This window comes from Pongo pygmaeus, chromosome 5, assembly GCF_028885625.2.
Source record: "Pongo pygmaeus isolate AG05252 chromosome 5, NHGRI_mPonPyg2-v2.0_pri, whole genome shotgun sequence".
Lineage (NCBI taxonomy): Eukaryota > Metazoa > Chordata > Mammalia > Primates > Hominidae > Pongo > Pongo pygmaeus.
The window spans coordinates 112,190,833-112,217,056 of record NC_072378.2 but is presented as its reverse complement, the minus strand read 5'-3'; the positions used below and the strand labels follow the sequence as shown (position 1 = coordinate 112,217,056).

The following is a 26,224-nucleotide window of genomic DNA, read 5'->3' as shown; positions in this document are numbered from 1 at the left end:
TATCCTGCAGAGTGTTTTCCAACTTGTTTCCATTCTCCCTGTCACTTTCAGGTACACCAATCAGACGTAGATTTGGTCTTTTCACATAGTCCCACATTTCTTGGAGGCTTTGCTCGTTTCTTTTTATTCTTTTTTCTCTAAACTTCCCTTCTCGCTTCATTTCATTCATTTCATCTTCCAGGGCTGATACCCTTTCTTCCATTTGATCGCATCGGCTCCTGAGGCTTCTGCATTCTTCACGTAGTTCTCGAGCCTTGGTTTTCAGCTCCATCAGCTCCTTTAAGCACTTCTCTGTATTGGTTATTCTAGTTATACATTCTTCTAAATTTTTTTCAAAGTTTTCAACTTCTTTGCCTTTGGTTTGAATATCCTCCCGTAGCTCAGAGTAATTTGATCGTCTGAAGCCTTCTTCTCTCAGCTCGTCAAAGTCATTCTCCGTCCAGCTTTGTTCCGTTGCTGGTGAGGAACTGCGTTCCTTTGGAGGAGGAGAGGTACTCTGGTTTTTAGAGTTTCCAGTTTTTCTGCTCTGTTTTTTCCCCATCTTTGTGGTTTTATCTACTTTTGGTCTTTGATGATGGTGATGTACAGATGGGTTTTTGGTGTGGATGTCCTTTCTGTTAGTTTTCCTTCTAACAGACAGAACCCTTAGCTGCAGGTCTGTTGGAGTACCTGGCCGGCCGTGTGAGGTGTCAGTCTGCCCCTGCTGGGGAGTGCCTCCCAGTTAGGCTGCTGGGGGGTCAGGGGTCAGGGACCCACTTGAGGAGGCAGTCAGCCCGTTCTCAGATCTCCAGCTGCGTGCTGGGAGAACCACTGCTCTCCTCACAGCTGTCAGACAGGGACATTTAAGTCTGCAGAGGTTACTGCTGTCTTTTTGTTTGTCTATGTCCTGCCCCCAGAGGTGGAGCCTACAGAGGCAGGCAGGCCTCCTTGAACTGCGGTGGGCTCCACCCAGTTCAAGCTTCCAGGCTGCTTTGTTTACCTAAGCAAGCCTGGGCAATGGCGGGCGCCCCTCCCCCAGCCTCGCTGCCGACTTGCTGTTTGATCTCAGACTGCTGTGCTAGCAATCAGCGAGACTCCGTGGGCGTAGGACCCTCTGAGCCAGGTGCGGGCTATACTCTCCTGGGGCACCGTTTCCTAAGCCCGTCAGAAAAGCACAGTATTCGGGTGGGAGTGGCCCGATTTTCCAGGTGCCGTCTGTCACCCCTGGAAGGGGAACTCCCTGACCCCTTGCGCTTCCCGAGTGAGGCAATGCCTCGCCCCTGCTTCGGCTGGCGCACGGTGCGCTCACCCACTGACCTGCGCCCACTGTCTGGCACTCCCTAGTGAGATGAACACGGTACCTCAGATGGAAATGCAGAAATCACCCGTCTTCTGCGTCGCTCGCGCTGGGAGCTGTAGACCGGAGCTGTTCCTATTCGGCCATCTTGGCTCCTCCCCCCCGGTAAATTAACATTTTTCAATGAGCCTTTGAAATTTGGTAAAGGCAACTTGATTATTTGAAAGAGTCCTTGACCTTGGACTGTCTGAGAAAGAAAGTGAATCAGATATCACTTCGCACATCTGCTGGACCACTGAATATTCCCCAGATCAAGAGCCAGCTGGTCTTTCCTACCACTGCTTGAGCACCCTGAGAACGAGGATGTGCTGGTGACTCTGCACCTGTCCCCCCAGATCCAGGATCTGCCCCTGCCTCAAGAGACTGATGCCCAAAGGCTACAGCATGCAAGCTCCCTTGCATTTCAGGGAAAGTAATAGGAGAAGGGAAAGTTGGGGCCATTCTGCTCCACTTCCTCTCTGCCTCAGCACTGCTGTTCAGGCAGAAGCCATGACCCCCAAGATGGCAGCTCCAGCCGGCAAGTTCCGCTCCTCCACAATTCCAGCTTTCCAGCTTTCCGTGGCTTTGTGTAACAGGCTTTCTTTATCCCCTTGGGCCCTAGAGGGAGCAGATCTTTGCAAATTTTACTGTTTCTAGCTTTTATGGCCTCTCCATTCCTTGCTTCCTTAACCTGCCCACAATTCAGTAAACTCTAATTCTCTTCTTTCTCTTCATTTAAACTCTCTTAGGTGAATTTTGATTATTCCTGCTGGGCCTGACTACCTCAGCGACAAGCCCCCTCCTGCAATTCTTGGCTTTTTCCATTTCCTTTTGTCTAGAGGAAACCTTCCCAAAAGCATCTACTACCATCTGCTTTGATTGACAAATTATTTTACCTTCACATAAAGGAAGAGATTATATAAAAAAATTTTAGCGAACTATAAGAACATAATCTAAATTCCGTAGTTCAGCTTCATTTGAATTATTGCACAATCTTCTCCTGGTTCCCCCATTTCAACTCCAGGCCAGCTGGACAGGGCAACCTTTGACCTCAGCTTGTGGGTTACTCTTGTCATGTTCTGCCAATCTAAGGCCACAGATGGTTAGGGCTCCCATTATTAGTTCTCTTGATCCCTAAGGAAGCAAGACTGTCTGAGTTTGGGTCATAGATCCTTCCTTAGGACAGAAAACTGGCCTGTAAACCCTCTTACTTAAATTTTAATATTGTAATTTCTCAGTCAACTGGAAAATGGGAGTATTGTGCACTATTTTGAGGATCTTTTACCTCTGCCTTAAATAGTAAGGCCCAACTAGGATAAATAAGCACCCTAAAAGTCCTTTGAGTTGCACAGGTAGCCTGGGACATGTAGCTTTACTGCTAGAATAAAATAATTAGTGGAAATCAGATTTAGTAGCCCCTCAAATATTATAGAAGAACATAAAGGCTGATGTATGCTCTAACTAAGACGGATATGTGTGAAATGTGCCACATGGGATGACGCAGCTGTTAGCCGTAAGGAGAAAAACAAAGGAAGGACAAATTAAGTAAGGAATGTTATTTTGCTTATTTTTTAACTGTGTTAATAATAATGATACATAAAGTGAATAACCAGGAAGTTGGGGAAATTATACACAAGCATCTCAATCTATTGTCAAGATCACATTAGTCACTTCCTAGAGACGATGTTTTAGAGATCTCACCGGGTATAGACATGGAAATCCTATATCCAGACAACCTAAGTAGGATCTTTTGTTTTCCTTTCTTTTCTTTTTCTTTCCTCATTTGCTCCTTTTCCTCTTTCTTTCATTCTTTCATGAGAACGTGTATGTCCTCCATGTATTTTAAGAAATAATATAGTCAGGTGGGGCACGGTGGCTCACCCCTGTAATCCCAGCACTTTGGGAGGCTGAGGCGGGTGGATCACGAGGTCAGGAGTTCAAGACCAGCCTGGCCAAGATGGTGAAACTCTATCTCTACTAAAAATACAAAAATTAACCTGGGATGGTGGCAGGTGTCTGTAATCCCAGCTGCTCAGGAGGCTGAGACAGACAATTGCTTGAATCTGGAAGGCAGAGGTTGCAGTGAGCGGAGATCATGCCACTGCACTCCAGCCTGGGCAACAGAGCGAGACTCCGTCTCAATATAAATAAATAAATAAGTAAATAAATAAATAAAATAGTCGAAGCCCTGAGACTCTTTCTCAGTCTCATCCCCACTCCTTTACCCTTAACTGGCCTGATTTCTCAGATTCCTATTTCTTTCTTCATACTTTTCTTTATATATGTGTATCCCTACACAATATATTACATCGTATTATTTTGCATGTTTTAAAATACAGTATAAACATCATACTGTTTCTCCTTTGCAACTGACTTTTCCCTCAATATTGTATTTAAAAGATTCATTCGTAGTTAGAGATATCTTCACTTGTGAAATTTGCCAAGTTGCTCTCCAAAGTGTTGGTACGATTTGCCCTCACTTGCCTCATTCTTTACCAATTCAAACCCATTTTTCTGCTACTGTATTTTCAGCATTGACTTGCTATTTGCGAATGACTACGATAGGTGATGAGGACACAAAAATGAGTAAGACACTATCCCTGTTCTGAAGGAGCTCACAGTGATTTCAGGGAGGCAAGAGTATAAATTAAAATTTATAATGTCATGTTCCGTGTGCTCTGATGAAGTCTGTGCAAGGTGCCGTGTGAGTGACTGAGTCTGAAAGTCTAGGGAAGTAGTTCCCAGGTGAGATGAAGTAGGGAAAGACATCCCAGGCCTCTGTAGCATATGTAATAGTATATGCAAAGGCAAGGCGGGCCAGAGCATGATATTTATGAGGGTGGTGGGGTATGTGATTTCATTAGAGCAGAGGGAGCCAAGGTTGATCCTAAAGAAATAGTTTAAGGTTGGATCCTTATATGTCATGCTAAGGAATTTTACGTATTCATGTAGGTAATGAATGAAGAGCCACTGAGAGGTTCAATGTAGAACAGTAGTATGATAAGGGTTTTTAATTAATTCTGGTAATGAAGAATGAACTGGAAGGAAGAACTTCTGGTGATGGAGAGAGTAGAGTGGAGGGAATTATAATCATCTGAGAGAGAAACACCAAGATCCTGAACTAAATAGTGGTATTGGGAACAAGCAGGAAGAATCTCCCTGGTAGTATTTCAGAGGCAGAGCATAAACTCTACAAGGCAGCAGCCTACAAAGGGAGGCAGGAGTTAGGAACAGCCTAACCCAGGAGGACGCAAGGGTGTGCATTATGTGTAGAGAATTTAAAAACAACAATAAAACTTACTAAAACTCAGTCTGCTTTTTATTATCACCATGTGCCAGCAATTCTAAACAATGTCAATGACAAAATTATCCTCCCTGAGAACTCTTTTGTTGTTTAAGGTCTAAGCAGTTGCTGTGGTTACTGTTGAGTTTTGATAATATAACAAATATGTAAACTTCAAATTAGCACATTCCAATTTCTTAACCTTTAGTAAACATTGTTTACTAAATTTGGAGAACTCCTAGTCCTGCAGCCCACCCCAGCACAGGTAGGGGTATCAGTTTAGAGAGTAAGTTTATAACAGTTCAGAACTGTGTAAGGTCAATCTCACTTGAGACTCTAATCTCTGTGGTACTTCATATATCTGCATTTAAACCTCAGATTTGAAATAAACAGTAATAGCACAGTGACTCTAAAAGGTAAGACAACTTGAGTGCTTACATTGTGTCATTCTATGTGCAAACCATCCTCTGATCCTTGAGGAATTCCCTCTTCTGGAAGTATTTCCAAAAATTACTTTAATGCAAAATACATTAATGTAATTTAAAAGTGTTAACCCATTACCTTTTCTTTTTGTGTTATATAGTCTTTATCTTTAACTGAGACATAATATAAACATAATATAAGGAGAAAAAAAGATTTGGGAGAGGCTATGATAAAGTCAGTGTGGGACACACTCAACTTCAGGTGCCTATAAAACTGGAGATGGACTTGTCTAACAAGCACTTAGAAACAAGGGGGTGGCATAAAAAAGTAAGATCAGGGATATGTAGAGAGACTTAGGAATTACCAAAATACAGCTGGAGGATAAAATTGGGGGAGGGATTAACATCATCCACAAATTTCATCCATACATAAAAGTGTATAGATAGAAAAGAGGGCTAAGGAGGTTACCCTGGAGAACACCAGCAATGTAGAAGCAGCAGAAGATGAACCACTTGCCTCCACCCCTTCCCCTGTCCCCTGCCAAAAAAAAAATTAAATTAAAAAAAAAACAACTGAGAAAGAAAGGTAGGCAGGGGAAAAGCCAGAAGAAAGAGTTGTCCTGGAAATCAGGAGAAGAGATAACTTCAAGGAGGGAAGAAATTTCAACAATGTTTGCTTTTTTTTTTTTTTTTTGAGACAGTCTTGCTCTGTCGCCCAGGCTGGAGTGCAATGGCGCAATCTCGGCTCACTGCAACCTCCGCCTCCTGGGTTCAAGTGATTCCCCTGCCTCAGCCTCCCAAGTAGCTGGGATTACAGGTGCACGCTACCACAACTGGCTACTTTTTATATTTTTGATAGAGTTGGGGTTTCACCATGTTGGCCAGGCTGGTCTCAAACTCCTGACCTCAAGTGATCTGCATGCCTCAGCCTCCCAAAGTGCTGGGATTACAGGCGTGAGCCACCGCACCCAGCCATCAACAATGTTAAGTACTTGAACTCCATCTTTGTGAGGGCAATTTCAGTGTGCAGTGGAAGCAGAGCCAGATGATGGATGGAGGCATGGATCAGCATAGCATGAAGGAAGCAGAGCCAGTGCGATTAAGTTCTCACTCAAGATCTGCCGGACAAGAAGGAGGAAATAAAGGGGAGGCAGAGTTGAGGGAGGATATTCTTGGATCTGGGCCCAGGTAAATATGTCAAGGCTCATCCAACACAGGATGCAGCACCTAAGTGTTCTTTTTGCCTCCCCTCATCCTTGTGGATGTGAAAGTGCATGGTATGTGAGAGGAAGGCCAGATGATGGGGCTGGGTGTGATGGCCAGAGATGTGTGGATCCCAGAGCACAGATACAGGGCTTCTCTTTCCTACAGTGAAAAGAGTACTGCTTCTGAGATGGGCAGAAGACACAAGGATTAGTCAAGACAAAGGGGAATTTAGAAAAAAAAAAGACAGTATGAGATTTCCCATCCAATAGCCTCTGTGTTTTCATTGAAAGAAGCAGGATTAGCTGCTGAGAGTAAGAGGGTACAACAGAAGTTTGGGATACATTTATTTTTTCCTATTAATTCACAGTAGCATTTCTTCAGTGATGCAAAAACCTGTGAGGAAGAGCAAAAGGAAGGAAAGACATGTCCTGCCAGTCACTTTCACTTTGTGCCTTGCATCTTGAGAAATCTAGGGTGAGAATAGCACTGAAATACCCACAGGACCTCAAGACAGAAGCAGGTTCATCTACCAGCAATGGACACTGATGAAACACCCCAACTGCCTTCCCTGAGTACACTGAAGAGAAGCTGTTGTCATTTATAGACAGTTCATCCTCCAAACTTCTTATAAAAAGAAAAGTAATTTAGGCAGACTTTTGCAAGACTATAGGCCATTAAATGGTAATGATCAAACTGGATCATCCATAAAAAGCACTTAGCTCAGTGCTTGGTGTCTGTCAGTAAATTATTAGCTGTGATTTATAAAAACCAGATGAAGATGACAGAGATGTCTTTCACCTCACAACACTGATTCCTTCTAAGTAGCTAAGGAGTCAAATCAAAATCCCCTAAATGCCTATAATTCTGAAGACATTTCTGTCTACTCATTCTTATTGCTAACCGTTGTGTGCCGCATCTCTTCCTTTCTTGGAAATGTGTCCAAGGCATTTGCCCCAGTAAATTAAATAAAACTGAGTCAGTTTTCAGATGTAAAAAAAAAAAAATCTGGCAGCCTCAGAGGCTATGTTGTGTAACCATAGCTTGGAAGGCGAGGAGTGAAAAGAACAAGCCAGTTACAGGAGGCGATGTGAGATGAACCCAGAGCAGAAAGCCAGATGTTAGCAGGAGATTTATTTCTAGAAAAACCAAAGGAAAAAAGGCACCACTGAAGCCTCGTTATGTTATATAAGCAACAATCTCTACTATAAACAAGTGACTTGACAATTACTTTAAATAATTTTCAAGAAGCAAATTAAAGAAATGTTCATTAGTATTAATAAACAGAATCATCCTCAAACCCAACATTTCTAAAAGAAAACCTGTATGGCTGTAGCGGCTGTGGATTTTCTTAGTTGATTGTTTTAATTAGACAAATAAAGAGGGCTATTTATTAGCAAGCGTAGCAAGTACTTCAACACACGCCAAGGCTGTTGGTATCTACAGTCCAAATAGTTGATGAACAGGATTCAGGGACAGTTATTTGAGAGCTGTGAGTGGATCACTGGTTTCCACCCATGAAGCCCATGAAGAGTGCTGAGGAGTAGCCACAGAAATGTGATGTAAACATGTGATAACCCTGTCTCCACTCTTTAAAAAATTAAAGGACTTGGCTTAAGAGTGGTTAGGATGGCTCTATGCTCCTTGGAATTCCTCAGGTTCTAAGTCACAGTCTCTATTTTATTGATGGTTAAATTGAGAGCTGGAGTGTTTTGTAAGCTGAGCAAGGTATGGCGGATACAGGGCCTGAGCAGTAAGCACAAAGGTAACTCTCTAGGCCAAGTAGGGGAAACCAGCACCATAGTCTGTGTTTGGTTTTTGGCCTAGCTTTATTATGCCATCCTAAGAAAAAATGCCTTTGAATTGCATAAATCTCTGAAGAATGTTGAAACGACTTTCCTAATTGAGTTATGGTGAAATCGCTGTCAAAATCTAAAAATTAACTTTGCCTATTAAAATGTGGGGAATTTCAATTATGCAAACAAGAGCTTAGAGATACCCAAGGGAGGATGCGTGAGTAATTGTCTTCAGATTCAAGTAAAATCAATCAAGAAGCCAACTTCTTGGTAACTGCAACACATAATCCATTTAACTCATTTTGGCACTTTATAGGTTTGTACACCAAAAATCAGGACATGTTAAGCCCTATCTGAAAAACATATGGAGCCAAAAGTTAGCAAAAGCTTAAATTCAGAACTGCTTGCCATTTCAGATATTTCATATTTTATTTTCACTGACACAGAAAAAAATGGCTTGCGAAATACCTACTCATTTAATATATTCATATGTTCTCAGAAGTCATTCCTCCTTAGAAAAGGGTGGAATATTTTGGAAATTTTTGAATAGATTAAATCATGTTTTTCCCCACTAGAAAATCCTTGAATACTATCTGATTCTTACGTCTGCCCAAGTTTTAGGCAGATGGAAGTCAGCACTGTGCAGAAACCACAGACTCTTAAGTAACGGCACACAGCTTTAGTTCCTGACTGAGCATAACAGTCTATCTTAAGCTGACTTTTATTATTTGCTAAAACAAAACATGGAACTCACTATAACTAAACTAGAACTAAAAATCATTGTTGTCTGGAAACAAGAGAAAAGTGGATTCATTAAATACATACAAAAACCTAAGCAGAAAGATAATGTAATGTGGGCCGTTAAATTTGAAGAAGACTAATTTGGATGGTAGCAATGATTCTGGACACCAGTGAATGAATTTAGAGGGATTTTGGGTTTGTTTTTGTTTTTATGCTTTCTATTTGGAGCCTCAATAAACTGAAGCAAAAGTTGTTGAATCAAATTCTAAGTCTAATTCAGAAAGGAAGGCGAGTTGACTCAATATATGTCATATGTTCATAGATCTTTGGTTGGAAACACAATGCAAATAACTATTCCAATCAGCTCCTATGAGAATAGACACTAGGGCTGTAGAGTGTGTTCTTTCTGATGGAATTTAGTTATAATTAATTCTTCATCATTTGCTGGAGCTAGAGACTTGGGTCTGATCCTCTTTGGGACTCAGAAACCTCAGAATTTATCTCATACTCTCAGATGACAACTTCTAGCTCTTCCTAAATCCCATCAATTTTTGCCATTGTTGGTTTGTTTAAATGGGTAATTAGAGACCTTAGATCCCTAGAAGATCTATTCGAGTATGTAAGTGATTTAGTAAATCAGGCTTCTCAACAGAAATTCTGAAGTTCTCAGAGATTCTGTATCTGTGCAAAAGTAGTGACTTGTGGGCAATTAATTAGCTCCTCTGTGATAGTGTTTGGGAAACAGTGAGATTTTTGTGAAAATTTTTTAACTAAAATTTTATTACTTAGATTGGTACCCACTTTATTTAATAGCTGCAAATGACTTAAAAGTTTGCCATAGCCAAAGTATGCATACTGGACTATCCTCCAAAAGAAAGTGATTTAAATATTTCTAGAAAATTTTAAAAATGTTATATCCAATGACAGTATTGTTGGTATGACTCTAGTGCTCTCAAGGGGCTCTTCAAATGAAGACAAAAATAATCAGACACGTTTAAAGGTCATTCACTTGGTCCACTTTGTTAAACAATCTTAATTCACTATAACTATATCTTATGAAATAAATAATATTATGATCATATGATAAACCTCTGGAAATAATTCCTTCTGCAGTGATAACAACATGTCCTGTCATCCCAGTTCCTTTAAATGTAATTGGCACATGTAGATACACCATACTCATTTCCTCATAAAGTTACATCTAGTTCTCATTTCCATAAATGTAACATTAGGCAAGTACACATACAATGATTTTACTCCAAGCCACACCTCATACTAAATATGACAAAGTAAGCAAATGGGAATTTTCACTCTTATTTTTCAAAGGCAGAAGTAAACGGTATTGATTAATTCAGTCTTAATGGTAGAACAGGAGGCAAGCTGTGATAATAAGAGTCTCTTAATAATAAAGAGCTGTAAAAGATCTACAAGTGACTTAGTGGAAGGTAATTGGTCAAAGAGAAAATTTGGCTAAAACAAATATTGTTAAAAGTGAATATCCCATTCAATTGTTTTCATATATTAATAACTGTATTTTTAAGTATTGTATCTATTAGCAAAGATTTTTTTCTGGGATTTAAAGGAGGCATTTTACATTTTTTATCCATTTCAGCCTGCTTTGAAATGTTAATAGCAGCAAAAATTTGGAAATAACCTAAATGTCCAACAAGAAAGGTTTGGTTCAATATATTAATGGCACACAAGATGGTTAAGAGCTAAAACTTGAGGGAAAAATGAAGGATCTAAATCCTGGGTCCACCATTTCTTATCTGTATTAGCCGGCTTCAGTAATACATCCCTGTAAGTCACAAAGTCCTCACCAGTAAAACAAAGACAAGGGAACCTACCTCATAGGGCTACTGTGGTGTCAAGTGAGAGAATTGTGCAACATAATTGACACAGTGACTTAAACAGGTAGATATTCATGTTCAATTAAATAAACCTTATGTATGTGTTTATTTATGAGGGGCAGCAAGTTATAGCAAAGAAAGAACAAGATTTGGATCAGTCTGAACTCTTGGAGTTGTATGACATTGATGGCCACTATATTATAATTATCACCATCATTATCCTTGTTATTACTATCAATTTTTAAAAAGGCCATGGCACCCCAGAAGGTACAGATCCTCTGAATGCTAAGATTGTGTTTTTACAGTTGTCTAGTACAGGACGGGCTTCTCATGTGGAAAACAGGATTCAGTGTGGTATCAAAAAATTGATTGGAAGGCTTCATCTCTTACTCTCTCAGACACACACAAACACCATCTTTGTTTAGTAAACTGTGGAGACTCTTCCAAAAGAAAATAGACACTAATTTGTGGAGAACCCATTCAGCTCTCACAGGCCTCTAAATAGCAGAGGTATTAGAATTACTAAGGATAACGATTACATTAACCAGGAGGAAAACTAAAAATATATCGTTCTACTTTCATACTTGGAAATATCTGCCTTTTGATATTACAAAAAGGCCAATTTTGCCAGGTCCTTCGAAATTTCAAAGAAAGATTCAGTAAAAATAATTAAATAACAGGACTCACTGGAGCCATGATGAAATATTTCCACCTAAAGGAAACAATCTTAAACAGCTCATCCTTCAGTACACTCAAACTTCTCTTGAACCACTTAACAACTCCATTCCAGGGAGTCCTCCAAAGTTCCACAACACCAGACCCAAGCTACCCAGGACATGTGCTCTAGCAGGGCGTGCCCAGGGCCCCCAGATAGATGATTGAAAAATATAATTCTTTCAGGTGGACAAGGCCCAGCAGGAACATAGTGTGCCAGGTTTCCCTGCCAGCCCGCCTCGCCCTCTCAGTGGGGGGCCAAATGACTCAACACAGCCCTGTTCCTACCTCCCTTTTCTTCCCATCTCCCACATTATAAGAGATCAGAGCCAAGTTATCCTTCACCCAAGGTCATAATCTCAGATTGGGGAGTGGTAAGTGGATAATGACAGGCTCTCACAGTGAACTCTCCTCCTAAACTTGGCACATCACAAAGATTTCATCTTGCATGCCGTCCAATCTAGGCACTGGCTGCTGGACTGTTGACAAAAAGTTGAGATGAAATCTAGCCTTAGCCGAGAGCAGTGGATGGATTATCAGTATATTCTGTGGGCTCCCAATAGTATATATGTCTCCAGTTTGCTGTCCTTGTCCAAACCACCCAAATCACCAAGTGTTCATTGAGCAATTAATATATACAAGGCATTGTGAGAGATGCTTCCAAACCTGGTCAAATATCAGAGTCTTTGGGGAGCTTTTTAAAAATGCAGATCCTTCACAATTTTTCTGTAAATCTAAAGTTATTCTACAACACAAAAGTTATTTTTTAAAATGCAGATCCTTTGGTTTCACTGAATCAGAAGCTCCCCAGAAGACTGTAATATGGTCATTTAGAGAGCTCAGAAACCACCATTTAAGAGGCTACTAAGATAACTAATATTAAGACCCTCACTACTCTTATCCACTACTCTTATAAAGAAAACCCTGCAGTAATGCAAAACTGCAACACATTCATGGGTCATCACATCAATTTTATAGGTCATGACCAGGATGTACTTTTAAATACAATAGAGAAGTTTTAGGTACATTATTACTTTGTGAATCTTTTCTCTGAGACACATATATATGGATATCTATATCTATCTCCATATCTATACCAATATAGATATAGATACCAATCTGTGTACTGCATCACAATGAAAACATGTATGTTTTACTTTGCGGCAAAGACTAAAAATGTGAAATTAAATGGTCTAAATTAAATGCTTCCTACTGCAATCTTAGTGCCTTTCCCTGTCTTGTTTTCTAGTGGAAACTAAGAAGCTTACCATCAACCACAACTCTCCATTAAGAAATTATAGATTGATCTTCTCTTAGCCTTATTTCTCTAACTTGGAAATGTGGAATTTCCTTGCCTTTTTTTCATAGACAAATGTTGTTACTCTTTATTAAACTTCCTCCAAATGGGGTTTATTAAATTTTAGTTTTAAAGTGTGAACTGATGTGTGTTTTTTTTTAATACTATGAATGGTGTTTAGTGACTCTTTACAGAGTAAAAAGCAAGAGGAAATAGGTTTGCATAGCAATCAGAGGGACTTCAGCCAGATATAATGAAAATTTCCTGGTCGCCAGGGAAGTGCAAACTACAATGGGTCAATGGGGGTGTATGATGTGAAATCTTGGACTCTGTAAGTCTGTGAAAACAAAGCAGATTCTTATCTGTCTGGAATTCTTTAGACATAAACTTGTCTGATGGGCGGGGAGTGGATTTCCAGGCCCATAATGCCATTTCTGCCCTTCATCACTGAGACATTCCAAAGAAATATCAAATGCATATCCACAGCCTAATCGCATAAACCAGGAACAATCTCATAATGTGTCTCAAATGGCACACAAATGACATCTGGGGAGGGCAGCTGATGATTGTGCAGGTCAATTGGTGCATGACAGGATAGTTTAACATCCCCAAAAGCCACTTAGCACCTCTCAATCTCATGAGCTCATCACTAGGACAAGGGAAAGTCATGTGTTCCTCGCAGCATTATGAAGACAAATGAAATACATATATGAACAGCACCCACACAGGACTTGACAAGTGTAAGAACTCATTAACCGCCTTATCCCTCCTTTTAACATGTTAGCATCTGAAGAAACAGATGCTTTTAAGAGCTGAAGTTCATGAAAAGTCAGTTGCTATCCTGTAGCTAAGTTGCTATCCTATAGCTAATGATTTCTGAAACAAGAAGTCTTTATTTACAGGGAGCATGACCTTACCCTGACTAATACTTAATTGTTGTCTTGTTTTGTTTTGCTTATACTGGAAGAAAACATTAGCATTTTCTTCTCCCTTACTGTTACATAATACCTTCTTATTCTTCCTTGCAATGATAAGACAGTGTTAAAGGCATTTCTGTTCTCCTGAAAAGTGAAAGACGAGGGAAAAAGTTATGTAACAAAGATTATACATACATCATCTATCACTGAACGGTAGTATAAATAGTTTATTTTAGTATGTTTTGTATATATCATTTAGTATATTCATTTTAGAAATGTTTAGATTGTTTAATAATCACCTTCTCTGATTTCTTCTTAGAAAATATTGACCAAAATCAATCTTTTCAATAATCAAAATGGTTTGGTGTGTCTGTTGCAGAAATGCAATGCTGGATTCTTTCGCACCCTGTCGGGAGAATGTGTGCCCTGCGACTGTAATGGCAATTCCAACGAGTGTTTGGACGGCTCAGGATTCTGTGTGGTAAGTTGGGGCACCTATAACACTTCACATACTTCACTGGGCATTTGCATCTTGGGTGAAGATAAAATATACTTCGGATGTTTGAGCTACATAGGAGCAGACTGCTAATCAAGTGCTTATGTTCACCCTTCAAGTTTTCCTGTGAAACACCTCATATAAACTACTTCTGATTTTAAGGGTCCACCAAGGCATATGCATGAGTGTGCACATGCGCCCGGAGGCTCCTGCCCCACCACCCTCAGCAGCTGGTTGCCTGCTGTAGACCAATGGTGGTGGGATTGAAAATAATACACAGAGGAGGAACCCAAACATCCAAATTCCTCTGTAATCGTATAATTTGCCATATGTTTGGCTTCATTCCACGTAAACCAGGAGAATGAAACAGTTGTTGCCTAGCCTATTTTAGAACCTAAAATAACCAGGTCTATAGATCAAAATTAGTTTTTAAAAAAGAAATTTAAGTTTGAACCCAATAGCTGATGAAAATGAAAGCTTTGCCCTTGTGGTCTTTGCAAGTCTGTGTTTAAGCCCCCAGGAGACTATTTTTTTCCTGAACTGAAATAAATTCTCCAACAGAGTGTTCTTCATTGAAGCATGATAGAGCCTTGTGCGGAAGATTGAGAAGTCTTCCAGCAGAAAAGTACTTGCTACATATTTCCCATTTTTAATGAATGGACTGACAACTTAAGTGAAAATGGGTTTTGAAATATTTACCAGAAGTGGCTTCAGTGGAAGTCATAGAGGGCATTTATAAGAACTTATGCTCAAATAGCATGTTTTCCTTCGTGAGCTGTATGATACAGCAGAAAAATTCTTCAAGTTCCTATCTGACAAAAAAGAGGTTTTCCAAAACTACAAGAGTATTTTTGCATAAACTATAAGAATACTTATTTAAATGCACTCAACTTTTGCATAATTGTCCCTATTAGATAATTTTTATTTTAAATGGCCTCTAAGGTGTGTACATGAAAGTGATATTTTATTCACATATTAAGATGCAAATGCGAATGTTTTTATTAATCTTTAACCCTAGAAGTGCCATTTTTCTAGGGACAGAGAATTAAGTGACAAAATACTAATGTTGCTATCTCTTTGTAGTGTTTATTTAGTCCTGATATTTGTTTTCCCTTCCCCCATCTTCTTAAATAAGCATTACAACCAGGATGTCCTCTGTCTCAGTGTAGGCATCTGCAGCTGCCAAAGTCTACCCCTTTCTAATGCTTCCATCTCCGGTTTCCTGTTATTTTAATCCCAGTGACATTTGCGGGGGGGGGGAAATCCCATGGATACACTTGAACTAATAACGTACATCTCTGATAATTTGACCAATTAAAGGTTGTTTGTTATCTGATTTATTAAAACATAAAGCAGTGGAGACTGTCAAGCACATCAGCTGCTGTTAGGCAGTCAATATTATGAAAGACTGAGATAAAGAGGGGAGAAGTTCCTCCTGCTAGTGTCTATTGAAAGAAATGACTAAGCCACTCTTTTTACAATGACAATGTCAGAATGGGAGCAATCATGGCTTTATCTCTGACCTAGTGGTGAGAGGAACAAACATCATGTGATTGCCTCCAAGGTCTTGTGACATAACAGGTTCTAATAAATGTTTAGGGATGGACTACCATATACACATTTACATGTGCACTCAGCGAAGCTGCCAACATTCCTGCAATTACTTTGTTCCAATGCAGAAAATGAATACAAAAAGAAATAGCCATTTTATTCATCTTAATGATGGTTTCTCCACCTCATCCTGTCCAGAGAAAAATATCTTTTTTCCCTCATTAATGTAATATATGTTCAGTGTAAGAAAACAGACAAAAAATATAGATACATTAGTATAATTGCCCTGTTAAACAGATTATTTTAATTATAAATGGCTTGAAGTACAAAGTAAAAATCACCCACATTCCTATCCCCCAGAGCTACACATATAGATATATTCTTATAAATTTAATTTAGAAAGAAAAAAGATATAGTGGCTAGGCATGGTGGCTCACACCTGTAATCCCAGCACTTTGGGAGGCCAAGGCAGGAGGATCACTTGAGTTTAGGAGTTCAAGACCAGCCTGGGCAACTAATGAGATCCCATCTGTACAATAAACAAACAAAAGAAAAAAAGAAAAAAGGTATATTTATATTTAATTAAATGTAAGTGAAGGAGCAGAAAATGCTTGCATATGAATATCAAAAGAATTTTTTATTTCACTTAGTTGCAAATATGTTAAGTCTGTGGTGTCACACTGGAATCAAACTCATTTTTTTCTGTTTCCTTTGGTGCCGCTATCCCAGACTACTGACGGAGAAGACCCAGGTTTTTCAGCTTCTGCCCTATTGTTCATTCTCAGCTCTCAGGGAGCCAGAGAAGCCAGGGCTCCAACATGAACACTTCTTGTAGCTCACTGTCATCACCAGTGTTTCAGTCAGTTCTTGCAGGTTGCCTGACTTACCTCATTTCTCTCATTTCCTGTAAGCAACCAAAAATAAAAGGCCTTCTTTTATTTCATTTTGTCTTATTTTGCTTTTATCTTGAAGGTATGTAAGACCTCTGTATCTGCTTGTTCACCTTCAACTGCTTCTAATTCTTCCTCAATTCCAATGTCCAATGTCAATTTGAACTTAAAACTTACAGACTGATTTTAACTGAGCTGTTGGTAAAGCTGACCTAAGCCATTCAGCCACAAGATACAGAGTATACAAAATTATGCTACCATTTTACACATATCAAGCCAGCAAAGAGATTTTTTTTTACTAGTGGAACATTAATCTTTCAAATATAGAATAGTGGCTAAATGAAAATAAAACAGCTTAGAAATCTGCTATGTTTTGAGTGTCTTTCCAATGGGCCACTTTGCATCTTATGAGAGCTAGAACACATTGGACAGGATTCTCAGCTGAGTCAGCTCGGTGGGGACCCAAAGGCAGGCAACTCTGGTGGATATGGCTGGCTCTCTACGAAGGTTCTAGAAGGAGGCACAAGATAAGAATTGAGGGGAAAAAACAAGTGGAAGCAGATAGGTGGCTGGTGGCAGAAATGCCTGGTCACAGATAATCCGTATTTTATCCCAGCTCTAGAGGCTTAAGTACATAGAACCCAGAAGGAGCTCTAACTAAGGTTAGTTACCATCTAAAGAATGAGTGCTTTGTCATTAGGAGAAAGCCAGGAGCCCAATGACCAGAACTAGAATGGGACAAACCTGACCTGAAGTTCACCACAGGCACAGGGCTCCTCATTTTCCTTTTGATTAAGAATTAATTTGTCCATTAAATTAATTCACCCAAATGAACTTCCAGCCTACCCTAGGCACAAAGAGAAGGGAAGCAATCCAATATATTGAAGGCTAATTGGTTTCTTATTAGTCTCAGAGCTTAATTAAAACCCTATTCAGGAAAACAAAGATATTACATCTCAGTTTATGCAGACACTAGCATTTTCATGATTTTTGAACTCTATTTTATTACCGTGTAAAGCAGAAACCAACCATATAAGTCCCTGTAAGACTAAGGATATGTGATCAATAAACCAGCATATTCATTAGGTGTTGAAGAACAGGAAGAAACTGATTATAGAGACTTCTTGTTCCTGTTTTTCTTGCTATTGTAAATTGGTATCTAGATCAAGTGCATAATCCTTTCATGAAAACTTTGACAAGTTTTCCATCTGTTGCAAACCTGGAAAAACTTGAAATTTTGGAAAGCATCATCAGTTTGGTTCCATGATAACTGAAGTTCTGAAACGAAGTCAGAAAGTTTCGTGTCCAAAGAATTCTAAGGTTGGACAGCTCAATGGAGTCCCCTGTTGCTGTGCGCCCATCAATATAAGAATATGACAGAAACTGGCCGGGCACGGTGGCTCAAGCCAATAATCCCAGCACTTTGGGAGGCCAAGGTGGGAGGATCACCTGAGGTCAGGTGTTCGAGACCATCCTGGCCAACAGGGCGAAACCCCATCTCTACTAAAAATACAAAAATTAACCAGGTATTGTGGCGGGCGCCTGTAATCCCAGCTACTTGGGAAGCTGAGGCACGAGAATCACTTGAACCCAGGAAGTGGAGGTTGCAGTAAGCCCAGATCGCACCACCGCATTCTAGCCTGGGCAACAGAGCAAGACTCTGTTTAAAAAAAAAAAAATGAGAGAAACTGAATGCAAGTAATGAGTTATCTACACATTGTTCATCCTTTCTCTCCCAACCTGAACTTGGTCCTCCCCATATACTCCCCACCTGAGTTGGTGACAGCATTACTCTGCTGGTCCCCCATGCTCCATTGACCTCCTTTTTTACCTCCCCAAACATCAGTTTCACATCATATCCTACCAATTCAAACTAGGAGAGAGCTCTCATCTATCCCTTCCCACTGCCTTAATTCACAGCCACAACCTCCCTGACCACTGACACAGCTTCCCAACAACTCATCATCCATCCCCTGGCTCCAGACTCTCCTTCCTCTACTCTGTCTCCCACACAGCAATGGAGACGTCTTTCAAAAACACAACCCAATCAAGGCATCCCTCTTTCCAAAATCCTCCAGGAGTTTCTCCTCCAGCCACACTGAGCACACTGCCACCTAAACATACTTTGTTCTTTCACTCTCTTGTGCCTGAACTTGTTTCCCTGTTTTCTACCTGCGATTTCTTGAAGGACAACTTCAAGGCTTAGTTCAAATGTCACCACCTCCATTAAGCCTTCTCCAACTTTCTCAGGAAGAGCTAAAAGCTGCCTTTCCCTCATCTTTGTCCCATAGCAGGTATGTACTTTCTGCATACCTCAGACATAGCCTTCACACACTGTATTATTCTTTGTTGACCTGTCTGTTTTCTTCTCAAGTCTGTGAGTTACTCAAAGGCAGGAACCAGGTCTTCTTCATTTTAATAACAGATATGGCTCATTGTCTATTATACCTGCTTAATTCAGGTTTGTTAAGTGAATGAATGGTTACTAAAATAACAAGCTACCCTAAATGCAAAAATCTTTAATTTTGTAATTTATGAGATACTTGGGTCACTTCTTTATGGCAGTAAGATGTACTGTCTTATGCTAGAAACTCAGGCTCAGGCCCAACCCCGTATGTAACTAGCAAACAGTGCTGCCAATATTAGGTATTTTTATTTAGACCTTTGCTTGTCAGAGTGTAATCCAGACTAGCTGCATGGATGATATTTGGGAGCTTGTTAGAAATCCAGACCCTCAGGATGCAGACATCCTGACTCATAATCTGCATTTTCACCAGATCTCCAGGGGATTCACGTGCACATTGAAGTTGGATAAGTATTGATCTACACAGAGAGCAGTTTGCAAACCTTATGATCTCATAAACCTTTACACTGTTAAGGATTATTAAAGATACCAGAGAGCTTTTTTTTATGTGGACTATATATACCAATATTTACTGCATTTGAAGTTTAAACTGAAAAATTTTCTAATCCTTATAAATTCATTTGAAAATAGCAATAATATAGCAATTGCATGTTAAGACAATATGTTTTTATCAAACAAACATATTTTACAAGTTGAAAATATGTTTAATGTCTGGCTTAATAGAAGAAGATGGATTCTGCCATCTGCTTCTGCATCAATCTGTGTGATATCTTGTGTTGTGTAGCCTCTACACAATTTCACCTTACACATATGAGAAAATGAGAATGCAAAATATAAGAAATATCTTGTATTATTTAGAAACAGTTTTGACCTCCCTGGGCATACTTTGAGATCCATGGATCTAGTCTTGCATAAAGCACGCTGACAAACACAGGAAGGCTAAACAGATTCTTTTGAGCCTTCTTTCTACATTATTCTGGTCCTGTGATCAAGCACATGAGAGACATCATTTCTCATGTTGGGGAGACACAGTTGGTGTCCAAATGGCATTCCCAACACTTATCTGCAATCGATTATCTAGATATAGCTTTCTTAACCACTGGCTAAAAGTTCAGAATGCTAATTTCATTTTTAAGTGGAGTCAGTTTTATTAAAAAATGAACTTTTCCTCCTGTATTAATCCATTCTCACACTGCTATAAAGTCATACCTAACTGCTGTGTCTATGGAGTGGCCATTCTTTATTCCTATACTTTGCCAATAAACTTGCTTTCACTTTACTCTTTGGATTAAAAAAAAAAAAAGACGTACCTGAGACTGGGTAATTTATAAAGAAAAGAGGCATAATTGGCTCACTCTTCTGTGGGCTGTACAGGCTTCTGCTTCTGAGGAGGCCTCAGGAAACTTACAATCATGATGGAAGACAAAGGGGAAGCAGGCACATCTTCACATGGCCTGTGGTGGGAGGTGAGGGAGAGAGAGAGAGAGAGAGAGCACAAAGAGGGAGGTGCTACACACTTTCAAACAACCAGATCTCAGAACTCTATTACAAGACAGCACTAGGGTGATCGCGCTAAGCCATTAGAAACCACCCTCATGATCCAATCACCTCCCACCAGGCCCCACCTCCAACACTGGGGATTATAATTCAACATGAGATTTGGGTGGGGACCCAGAGCCAAACCATCCACCTCACAACAACATACTTTTTTTATTGTTGTCATATTTGTTTTCTGTTTTTTAAATGCCAGAGCACTGAAGGTAAAACAGAAGACATTTTGCAATCTCAAAGTAAAAAATTATCAGAGCTAGAAGAAACCCGAAAGGCCATCTAGTCTAAATCGTCACTTTGCAGATAAGGGAATAGAAAACCAGGAAGGTCAAGAGACTTGTTCAAAGTTGACCAGCTAGAAAGTGGAGGAGCTAGGGACCTTTTCTCCCTGCCTCCAGCACTGTGTCTGCCAATCTCCCAGAATGTGCATTAAAGCCTTTTAGGGAATTTCATAATAAACCTTTTGAAAGAAGGCAGATGAGGAAAGTTCATACTTGCATTCTGAGCATTTAGAGGGCAAAAGAAATTTGGTGGCTTTGCTTTTGAGGGTCACTGCTTCCCATGGCTGCCATGGCAGAATTAATTTAGATTCCCTGACAAGGAATCTAAAGCATCTATCAAGCCATAAGGGGACAGAATTGGGAATTAGCTCATTTTTGCAGCACAGTAGTCACTTTGGGCACAAAGAATGGCCTAACATCTTACAATGGGCCTGTTTTCTTCTGCAGAGAGGGGCTTCATCCATCCAACAAGAACTCAGACAAATTTAACCCCAGCCTACAAGCAGCCCTGCCAGATTGTTTATGGCTTAGTTTCATGGTAGTTGGGTAAGGCTCATTGGTTTTTCCTGGGATGAGAGATTGCCACAACTTTGTATTAGCTTTGGGTTCATGTTAATTTCCTTTATTTGCTCCAGACACAAATTCATTAATTCACGCTTTTCCCTTTTCCTTCATTTTTCCCCAATAAATATTTCCGAAGACTGACTTAGCACAAGACACAGTATTAAGAACTGTAAGGGAATATGTTAACATCCTGTTGTCTGCATATCATACTTTATTTTTCAGAGTTTCTCATTGATCTGTCAGGCAATCTGAACTAGCCCCTAAATTCTATTCTGCAGACATAATTTTAATCAGGGACTAAAGATTGCTCATACCTAATGGCTGATCAAATGCCTGAAGAACATTCAACCTGGATAGCTAGTTGCCCTTATTAAGATTCTTCCCCTTTGACTAATGAATTAATATTATATTTCAATTGAAGCTCAAAGTGTAACACTGATGCCTTCTAACGCATTCATTTTACTACTGTTTGTTAAGCCTTTTCTTCAACAATACTGGAGAAGCAGTATAATATGGAAACTAACAAGTTCACTTCTGGAGCCAGATTTCCTGAATTTGAATCTCACTTTTGACACCTACTATCCGTGTGACCTTGGGCAATTTACTTAATCTCTCTGCACCTCCGTCTCTTCAGATGTAAAATGGCAGGGGTTGGGGTGGCAGGAGAAATAGGAACCTACTTCAGGATTGTTGTGAGAATTAAGTCAGTTAATCCATACAAAATGTTTAGAGCAGGACCTTGCTATTCTTTTATTCTGAACCTCAAATAAAGCATAAAGGCCAAAATAAGGACCTCAGAGTTCAGTCTACTGCTACTCCATCTTGCTTTCCCAAGGCTCCTCCACTGTTTTAAAAAAGTAGTCCTGTTGAAGCTCTTATGCATCGGTGTGACTAAGGCAATTGCTCAAGTAGGAGGGTGCTTCTTCAATGGCATTCTAATTCTAACAGTATAATTTTTCACTGCAACCCCAATTCAACCTTTATACACTCTCATGAATGTAAAGATGAAAAAATAGAGCTAATGGCTTTGCCTTGTACCACTAGTATAATCCCATAGAAGAAAGCTGTTTGTGTGTTAGCTCACTGCCCCTTATAGAAATTAATCCATCAGTTTGACAGTTACTGAGTGCCTACTCCATTCGAGTTAATGGCAATACAGTGCTGAAAGACACAGAGTTGGGGAGGGGTGATGAAGCTGAGAATAGATAATAGCACTATAGTATGGGTAGTGGAAAAGAAGGAAGGATCCTGAAAGGGAGCATTAGGATGTACTTTCAAGAGATTTTGCAGCCTAGTGTGATCTTGAATGATGAATGGCATTCCAGACAGAAGGGTCAGCCTGCTTTGTGCTTTTACTCTTATAATCTTTACTACAAGTGGAAAAATCGTACCAAAAAAAAAACCTCCTTACTGTTTCTTCTATGTCACTATCCAAGATACCAACCCATGAGCAGAATGTTCTTTATCTACCTTCTACTCCATTTATACTATAGTCTGACACATTTTATCCTTCCAAGACCATAAATCCTTATTGTTCCCGTTACCATGGATAAGTATCAGGGGGATGTTTGTTTGTTTGTTTGGTTGGTTGGTTGGTTTCTCATTTCATATTCATTCGAAGTCAATAAGCCAATATTTCTGGAACATCCAGGGTTTGATCATTCTGATTATCACTCTGAATCCAAAAGAGTAACGGACGAATAATCTCCTCTGCACACAAACTCTAGAGTCCCCAGGCTGCTAGCACACACACACAAAAGCCCAGGAAAAATTCATTCACCACTTACCCACACTTTCTGGCATTGACTGGGGCCAGTGTGACTCCTCATGCTAATCCGTACTGCCGCACACAGTCTGTGCTGTCTGACCTGACATCCCTTTTGCTTGAAAAGGTATTGCATGATGCTTAGATGTGCTGTCTCTAAAATTTCTTTTGCATCCTTGTCAATCTTCTTGTCCTTTGTCTCATAGCACTGCCAGCGGAACACAACAGGAGAGCACTGTGAAAAGTGTCTGGATGGTTATATCGGAGATTCCATCAGGGGAGCACCCCGATTCTGCCAGCCGTGCCCCTGTCCCCTGCCCCACTTGGCCAAGTAAGTCCTGAAGGAGGATGGTCTCTTCTAATGATCAGTCTATGTATTGTTTTGTTTTGTTTTGTTTTGCCTTATCCCAGAGTTCTGAGGTTTCTCCACAAGCAAAACCTCATATTGAGATGAGACTGGAAAAGATATAGAAAAGGTTTCTAGTCTAAATACACCACCTGGAATGCTTAAGCGCTTACAATACAGATGATGACTCTGTTCCCAAAATATTGGGGTGCATCGTGAGGTCAATAAAGTCTCCTATGTTTTATAAGCAAGGATAGTCTCATCTTTTCTTGACTTTCTCTTGACCTAGAGTGATCACAACTGGTAATGCAAACAGACTCATTATAATATCATATTTTCAGTAGTATTGCCTCTTCTGACTTTCACAAAGGAAACATTTCCCTACATACGGCTTTTCAGTCAGAATTAGAACACAGATCAACAGAATGCATGCTTTAGGCCAATCAGCTCACAGAAGATTTACAGGAACACTTTCTGGCTACGTTTTGACCTGAGTGAGAAGTTAAAGGAAAGAGACATACATTTTAATGGAAATAATGGAATATGTATAAATCCAGTAATTAAGTCATCACTGGCCATTTTATTCTCTTTAAAATGACAGAATATGGAATTTAGCAGGTATAGTGATACATGGTTTTCCAAATAACCAATTCTCTGACACCAACTGGGTGTCCTACAATCAATTCGGTTCTGACACTAAGTTTCCACAGTCAGCGCAGATCCCACAGATTAAGAGATCAGTTCCACAAGACTGCCCCCACTACAAATGCCAGCCAAAAATGGGGTCCCCAGGCTAGTCACACTTCTTCCCAGAAGACTGTAAATTTGAGAAGGATCCCTCAACCTCTCCTCAGGTTTGACAATTCATTAAGATGACTCACAGAGTTTAGAAAAGTGCTATGCTTATGACTGTCAGTTTGTTATAAAGGTTACAACTCCAAAAGAGCTACATGGCAGTGATGCATAGAGCAGGATATGGAGAGGTGGGAGTGAAGGAGTGCGTGCAGAGACTCCAGGCTCTCTGCTGGAGCACCACGCTCTCAGCACATCCACGTGTCACCAACCAGAAGCCCCCCAAGCCTTGTTGCTCAGGAGTTTTTATCAAAGTTTCATGTCGTAGGTATGATTGGTCAAATCATTGGCCACTGGTAACTGAACTCGATCTCCAGCCTCTCCTCCCTGGAGGTTCGGGGTGGGGAGGATTGAAATTCCCAACGTCCAATTACATGTTTGGTTCCTCGGTGGTGCCTCTGGTCATAGGCTTCCACTCTGAAGGTATCTAGGGGTCCACTGTGAGTCACTTCATTAGCATAAACTCAGATATGGTTGAAAGGTGCCTGTTATGAATAACAAAAGACAGTCTTTTCCCTCAGGAAATTCCAAGAATTACAGGAGTTCTGTGCCAGGAACCAAAGGGTAAATATTGTTTTTTTTTATTATGCCACAAGTGGAAAGAGTAGCCAATCTAGGTTCATATTCATATTTTGACACATAATACCCGTGTGATCTCAGACAAGTTACTTTCTCCCTAGATCTCACTTTCCAAGGGATTTGGTTAAGAAGCCTGGGTTCAGATCTTGGCTCTACTCCTTGATTCATTTAGCAGCCCGGTATTTCAGATTTTCTCTTAGTACAGTAAATCAAACTAGGAAGTAAGGATCTGCATCATAGAGTTGTGAGGACTGGACTAGGATAACATGTGTGGAGGATTTGGGTTGGTACCCTAAACATGGAAAGGTATAAGGTAGAAGTTGCCTTTACTGAACACATACTGCTGTATTTTTTCTAATACTTAGATTTTTCTTACTCTATGCCTGGCACTGTTCTAAGTGTTTTGATGTCATATTTATGTAATTGACAGCTGTTTTAAAGATTAAATGATACGCATAAAATGACTTTTAAAAATCTGAATGCTTACTACACACACACACACTCACTCATACTCACACACTTACTGATAAACAGAAAAGAAAAAGAGAGATGGCAATCAGATTCCCCCAATGTTTTTTCCTTAATCGAACACCAATATCAACTAACATTTCACCTAATAGCTGGGGATGTATTCAAATACTACGACAAGTCTAAGAGTCAGAGTAGTCAGACGTTTTTCAGCCCCGTCCTTCTTTAGAAACTGTTAAACTGCCTCAGACCTTGCTCTGTAATTTTTCATGTCTGATAGTATTAATAACGTGTGCAAAATCGATGGTACTCACAGTGAGGGTAGAAAACACAAACATTAACTGTTCTGTCATTTTCACTCAAGTATGTCCTGATTTATGGGCTCCCTTCGCTCCGTCTTGGTATACTTTTTCATTGTTCATTAATATTCTGCTCTCAAGCATTAGTTTTAATCACATCTGGTGAGATATTTAGCACAGTTCTTTTGCCATGGTATATATTGTTAAATATATTACCTCCAACTTCCTCGTAGCTGGTTTCACTCACTCTCTCATAAAGATGTTGTGTAGCCTCATCTGCTCAGAAAAGGTTTGTAAGCATCGAGCTGCAGTTTTTTTTTGTTTTGTTTTGTTTTTTTGGCAGTAGCAGATGAATTAGGCAGGCAATCTCAGATGGTTCTTTCTAATTATGCTGTTCCACTTTTGCACTTTTCACCCTATTTGCATGACAAGACTTTCTTATCTAAATTACCTGGTCTTGGGATATGAGACCTTTAGAACATCATTCCCTATGGACTGAGAAGCCTTGTCTACATGCAATCAGATATTTATTGAGCACTTATTATACACTGGTATAAAAACTGGTAGTCAGTACTTACTATATGCCAGTCATGCACTAGTCACTGGTGACACAGCAGTGAATAAAACAGTCAAAAATCTCACCTTTATTAAGATAGGTCAAAATACAGCAGTGTTTTGA

The 26,224-nt window shown here is 39.9% G+C and overlaps 1 protein-coding gene across 9 annotated transcripts in view; it reads left to right on the top strand.

Moving 5' to 3' along the window:
* Positions 1 to 26,224, top strand: part of LAMA4 (laminin subunit alpha 4) — a 151,523-nt gene that overhangs the window by 30,251 nt on the left and 95,048 nt on the right. For all 9 annotated transcript variants that reach the window (XM_054493497.2, XM_063666504.1, XM_063666503.1 and 6 more), the window contains exons 3-4: positions 13,918 to 14,019; positions 23,208 to 23,332. In XM_054493497.2, coding sequence (XP_054349472.2) covers positions 13,918 to 14,019; positions 23,208 to 23,332 — 227 coding nt within the window. The remainder of the gene's footprint in view (positions 1 to 13,917; positions 14,020 to 23,207; positions 23,333 to 26,224) is intronic.